This window comes from Tupaia chinensis, unplaced genomic scaffold (genome assembly GCF_000334495.1).
Source record: "Tupaia chinensis unplaced genomic scaffold, TupChi_1.0 Scaffold143792_2, whole genome shotgun sequence".
Taxonomy (NCBI): Eukaryota; Metazoa; Chordata; class Mammalia; order Scandentia; family Tupaiidae; genus Tupaia; species Tupaia belangeri.
In genome coordinates this window covers 247,404-253,726 of record NW_006203642.1, presented here as the reverse complement: position 1 = coordinate 253,726, position 6,323 = coordinate 247,404, and the positions used below count along the sequence as shown (strand labels likewise).

At 48.0% G+C, this 6,323-nt stretch overlaps 1 protein-coding gene and 1 long non-coding RNA gene across 2 annotated transcripts in view; both read left to right on the top strand.

The window, feature by feature from the left end:
* The window catches only part of WWC3 (WWC family member 3), a gene marked incomplete at its 5' end in the record, with an annotated part of 33,015 nt that extends 32,040 nt beyond the window's left edge, over positions 1-975 (top strand). The window contains 2 exon segments of the mRNA XM_027766918.1: positions 326-467; positions 844-975. Of these exon segments, the coding sequence (XP_027622719.1) occupies positions 326-467; positions 844-975 (274 nt within the window).
* A 1,853-nt stretch (positions 976-2,828) lies between these two features.
* LOC114005429 (uncharacterized) lies at positions 2,829-5,358 on the top strand. Its single transcript, XR_003547279.1, has 2 exons — positions 2,829-2,902; positions 3,594-5,358. It is a non-coding gene; the product is annotated as an uncharacterized LOC114005429 (long non-coding RNA).
* Positions 5,359-6,323: the final 965 nt, after the last annotated feature.

Below are 6,323 nucleotides of genomic sequence, written 5' to 3'. Positions count from 1 at the left end.
CCTCTGCACTCGCCAATGCGGAGGTCGTCAGGAAAGAAAGGCTTCCTTTTCCGACCTCGATATTGAAGTGGAGATTTACATTTATCTTGCCCAGTTCTCTGTGTTTTTAAACTATGAGCCATGCTTAGAAATCCTCGTGTCTCCCCTATCTCTTACTGATTGTGGAAGCACCTTCCAGAAGGCTGTGAGTGCCTGCACAGCCAGCCGGCATGCATGCTCACAGCAGCCATCTCCTGCAGTCCTGCAGGTCTTCCCTGGCTGAGCTCATGGCTCGCACCTCCCTGGACCTGGAGCTGGATCTCCAGGCGTCGAGAACGCGGCAGAGGCAGCTGAACGAGGAGCTCTGTGCCCTGCGCGAGCTGAGGCAGCGGCTGGAGGGAGGCCCCCCCCCGGGGCCGCGCGCGGGCCTGCTGCCATCATCTCCCACAGAGACTCCTTCCTGCTCCGGTCATCACCCGGGGTTCCAGGTGTGCTCAGACTCTGAAAGGGCCTACTGGACAATGGCGTCCTGACTTAACTGACTCAGCACTTGTCTTAGGGAGCTGGTTCCCTCCCTCTGTGAGCTGGGAAGGTGGGGTTGTGCTGCCAATGTGGAACCCGAGGCTTTGGGGGCCGGACGAAGGACGCACAGACCTTCTCCACCTTGTGGGGAGAATGTTCTGGCTCTTGAGTCTGCTAGGCCACCCCTATACTCCCCTGTGAAGAGTTCTCTAGGGGGCAGGGTAAGGTGGGCCTTTCTGCCCTCTGGGTCCCCACCAGGCTTCAGGGTGGGAGCGGACTCTCCATTCTTCCTTACACAAACAGCAATAAAAATGTCTTGTTCGTCAACTGTTGCCGTTCCAGACAAGACAGACCAAACTTGACTACCATCAAGAACAGGCCGCTGAGAAGATGCTGAAGAAGGCCTCCAAAGAAATCTACCAGCTGCGCGGCCAAAACCACAAAGAGCCCATCCAAGTGCAGACCTTCAGGTAGGGGCAAACCGGGTCTCGCTTTGCGCCGCCTTTCACCGCTTTGGGAGGAACCCACAGGAAGTCGAGAGCAGGGCAGGAGTGTGCTCTAGCCGGCCTCCCCGCTCATGGCGGCATTTTGTTTTGTTCTTCTGATCCTTTTTGTAACACACATTTTTTTCCATGCTACCTGTAGTCCGAGTGGAGGGGTCAGTTTTGCATTTAGCTTTTTGAAAATTAGAATAGCTTGCGTTGCCGCATAGTCTGTTACCTTGATCGGTTGTGCTGTCATGCCTGGCCCGCGGATTCACCCGCTACTCTGCCGCTCTTCAGGCGTTTGCTATTTGAAATAGTTCTGTAATTTACATATCCAGATGTGTTGCCTTTACTTTTGAAATTAAGTTTTTTTTTTTTTTTTGGAGAGGATTTTGCTATAGGGTGCGTGTGCTTGCCAGACAGACAGAGAGAGACAGAGAGACAGAAAGCGAGAAATCAGTCCCCCGGGGGGATGGTCACACCGCAATCCCTTCTCCTCCATTCTCCTCTCGGGATCTTGGGCACGCACGCACACGCGTCCGGCGTGAGTTTAAGCCACCGGGTCTGGGCCTCGAACCACGGTCGACTACATGGGAGTCCAGCAACATAGCCATTACGCTAACTGCTGGTCCAGAAATTAACTTTTGATTGAAGCAAAATCTACAAACAGGAAAGCATGCGTGTCACAACTTGTCACAAGCTCAGCACACCACAAGAACTGGGTATTACCAGTGCCCCCAGATTCCCACACTTGAGTAACCACCTCGGGTCCTGGGAGTAGGGATGGGTTCTACCCGTTTAGGGTTTGCACACAACAGGACTTGCACACATCTGTCTGTATCCTCTGTACCCGTGAGCAATGAAGGTGAGTGTCACAGAATGTAAGGCACCATCTGAAATGAACAGGGACCACTGCGTCTGTCTACCCTAGAGCATTTTCATCGCCCACTCAACAGTCCAACCCTGTCTTCCCACCCCTGGCCCTGCCAACCACTCATCTGCATTCTGTTTCTATGGACTTCCTTGTTTTCCGTATTTCATAGAAATGGATCATTCCGTATAAGGTCTTTTGTGTCTGGCTTCTTTTTTTAAGTTTTTTTTTTTTTCTGCTATAGAGTATGTGTGCCCACCAGAGAGAGACAGAGAGAGAGATGACAGAGAGAGAGGGAGAGAGAGAGAGACAAAGTGAGAAATCGCCGCCCAGGGGACATGGCCACACCATAATCCCTTCTCCTCTAGTCTTCCCTTGGGATTTTGGGCACACACGCACACATTCCCAGTGTGTTTTCAAGATGCCTGGTCTGGGACTCGAACTGTAGAGTCAGTCATGTGTAACCCAGTCTCTTGAACCTCCATGCCACTGGCTGGCCCTGTCTGGCTTCTTTCACGGAGCATGTTTGTTAGGTTCTTCCCCGTCATAGCAGGGGTCAGTGCTTCGTTCCTTTATGTGCTCGAATGTGTGCCTTACTTTCAGCCTTAATTTTTGTATGCCCTTAATATTCGTGTCCCCACCATAAAATAACAGAAAATGCAATAACTGTCTTCCTTCAATTATGACTTATAATTCATGTAATTTTTCATTTTTCCATGCATTTATCAGTAAAGATTTCTTGAATACCTGCTATACACCAGGCACTGTTCTAGGCACTGGAGAAAAACCCCTACCCTTGTGGGGCGTCATAACTTCTACTAAAATTTAGAGAATATACAAACAGGTTTGTCACTGGGATTTAACTTTCAACAACAAGTTTATAAGTAAGAAAAGCCATCACTGATGTGAGATCCTCCTACCAGCCTTCCGTCTCTTCGGAGCAGCTTCTGACCTGTCATTCTTTCCAACCCCAGGGAGAAGATAGCATTTTTTACGAGGCCAAGGATCAACATACCTCCTCTCCCAGCCGATGACGTCTGATATAGTGCGTGGTGCACATGGAATATTTATCTGCCTGTTTTATTTTCATGAAGTTCTTAGACTAGCTAAATTTGTCTTTTAAATATTTGTGCAAAGCTATTAATATACACATTTTGTAAAAAAAAAAAACAAAAAAACTCCCCACATATATCTATACATATATATTTTATAATAGTGACGGCAACAGGGCTTGGTTTTCCCTTGTTGTGAAATCGACATCTCCGAGGACAGGTTATTTTATAAAAGATCAGTGATCATGTTAAGAGTGTACAGTTTTTACACTGTTTTATTTGACTTAAAGGCTGGAAGACAGAAACGAAGTGAGTTCAGGCAAATTCACTGTATTGTAATTTATTTATAGTACTTCTTTTTCCTTGAAGGAAAATACTGATTTTAAGATGTATTTTAAGACTGAAATTTTGTTCTTCAGTATTTGTCATGCCGTAGAATGGAACTTGGGGCTGGTTTTGTTTCTGACACCCGAAACGCAAAAATGCTATGTGCTCGATTTGTCACTCAGAGCAGTTTCTCCTGTGTGAAGTTACCACGTGTAGTTCCACGTTTGCTCTCTTCGTGTTACGTTATGTGTCGCCTGCGGCGCTTCCGTTGGGACTCCCAAGCCGCACGTGCACCGCAGAGCCGTCTCCGATGCGTACTGTCCACTGACCGTGCCTCATTTCTGTGTTGTCTTCTAGCGCATGTTTTTCTGTGCTTGCCATGAATCTGAAGCAGGCGACAGGGCCTCCAGCGTTGCAGCTTTCAGCCTGCCTGTCCACGGTGGCTGTCCACACTGCCCGCCTGCCTCAGACCACGTGCGGCCGACTGGCCCCTCCGCTCTCTCTGATTATGACAAACCAGGAGGGTGGTGGTGGGACCCTGCTATGCAGGTTGAGCATCCGTTATCTGAAAATTGCAAGTACTTCACGATCTGAAGCTTTCTGAGTGCCGACATGATGCTGCAAGGGGAAAGTTGCCACAGCTGACCCCGTGAGACAAGTTGCAGTCCAATCGCTACAATGCAAAACATGGTATAAAATGACCTGCAGGCTATGTGTAGAAGGTATATAGAGACAAATGAACTTCCTGTGTAGACTTAGGCCCCATCCCCAAGGTATCTTCTTAGATGCATGCAAATATTCCCGAATACAACAAACAAAACCAAAAACGATCTGAAATTAGAAATACTTCTGGCCCCAAGCATTTTGGATAAGGGGTACTCAGCCCGTACTACTGTTTAATGAAGGGAAGTGGAAAGGAAGCCAGGAGCACACGCCTTCTGTGAGTGTGGGAGAATCCAACAGTGACCACACAGGCGTGACGGCCCGTGAAGGGCTTTGTGTGTGCAGAGGGAAGGGCGTGCGGGTGGCTAGAACCACCCAGTGAGTCGCTTAGAGGACAATATTGGGTTTCAGTCAGAATGCCAGCCCGTCCTGGAGTCTGCGCAGTATTCCTCAATAAATCTTAGAACTATCTCCTGAGGGAGGACAGTTAAAGTAATTCAGATATGCCAGTATTCTTTGTAATGCCAAACGATGTAACTGTTTTGCCTCGAAGTGCACGCTCCTTTCTAAGAGGCCTCAGATGAATAAACGGGGCGGTCACAGGAAACGTCCAAAACAGAACTTTCTCTTCCTTGATCTCCCTCCCCCTTCCTTGGAAACATTCTTTTTAATCGGGTCTCTCTCTTCTCATCAGCCTGTAACCTTCCCCCTTGTATAACCCACTTTCCTTTTTACATTTATGAAAAATGAATTTTGTAAAAGCATTTCATCGACACGCGACCAATCACGGACAATGGAATTTGTCAGTGGTGGTAAGACTGAAACTGCGCTTCTCACAGCGGTCACTTCTTGCTATGTATTTCTGTTTCTTGTCTTGCCTTTTTTTTTCCATTTTATTTTGATTTTATTCGGGGCAGTTCCCTTTTTATACGGACCTACATCAGAAATAGAGAGGCTTGTCCTTGCCTGAACTACCAGTCACCAGGCGGCATGGCCGAGCAGGCCCCTCCGTGTGCCGAGCTGTTGAAGCCATACCATGAGCCAAGGCCTGGCTGCCCCTGGGCCAGCGAGGGCAGGTGGGTTCAGCCTCGGGCGCGGGCTCAGTGTGTTCAGGGGGAGCCCGCCGCGGCGCCTCGGCGCTGCTTTTGAGCTGCCCCAGCAGCTCTCATGGCTTGGTTAGCAGTCCAGGGAGCTTTTGCAACTGACCAGAACCGTAGCAAGGAAAGGGAACCCAGCCGGAGGAAGGAGGGAGAAAGGAGCCCTTAGTTCTGTGTCGCTACAGGGCACCAGAGCCAGCGACAAGCAGGGGACACTGTGCGCCCTGGCCAGCTCCTCATCAGTCACCATAGAGTCTCCCAGCTGCCGGCTAGTGGGGACTGCCACCCCCAGAAAGACCTCGCACACCAGCGAGGCAAAGTCCTGTTGGCTTAGGGGTGCTTCCATCTAATGCTGAAATCAATTTCCGGCAGGCCTCGTGATACCATTCCGTCACATTTTATGAGTACTTCTGGCCCTGAAACCAGGATTCTGCCACCGGGCTCATTAGAGACAGTACTACGTGTAAAAGGGAATTGGGGCTTCCTTTCATCCAATCACAGAATTGTTGGGCTTTGGTCGATAATCGCTGTAATTTGTAAACTTCTGTTGTGGGAATCAAGTATAATCAGTATTCATCTCTTTGTTTTTGTCACTGTTCTAATTGTTCCATTTGTATTGTTGGAAAATATTTCTTCTATAAAATTAAACTAACCTGCCTTAAGAACAGAGTGGAAATGTTTTTTGAAAAAAATTGTTTAGTCGTGGAGACTTAAATATATGAAAACAGAGATCATGCTTATTTTAAATATAAGAACAGATAACTAAAATCAGAGAGAATAGTATTTAAAAGAACACACAGTCAGCCCTCACCCGGCTTTGTCACTGCTCAGTCATGACCAATCTTGTCTTGTCTACACCGCTACCACCTCCCCGTCTGGAGATGTGAGGCAAGTCCCACACAGCTTGTCATCTCAGCTATAAATAGTTCAGTGTTTATTGCTAAAGGAGAGACGTGGACGTGCACACAATCCCCTCATCACGTCATGACATTGCACAGTTCCCGGTGTTGTTAAATAGCCGAGGTCCACTTTTCCTACTGTCCCGTGTCACTATTTTTGTGTTTTAACTCTTTGAACACAAGCCAGATGTGATCCACTTGTCAGAACTTTTAAAAATGTTGTGGGGTGTTTTGGTAACAGCTTTTTTGAGATATAATCAATACATATAACTCACCCATTTAAGCATATAAGTCAGCTGTTTTTAGTATTTTCAGAGTCGTCCAAATACCACTACAGTCGTCACCTCCAAAAAGAATCTCCCGTACCCAGCAGCAATCACTCCCCATTGCTCCCTGCCTCCCTTCTGGCAACCCCTAATCTTCCTCCG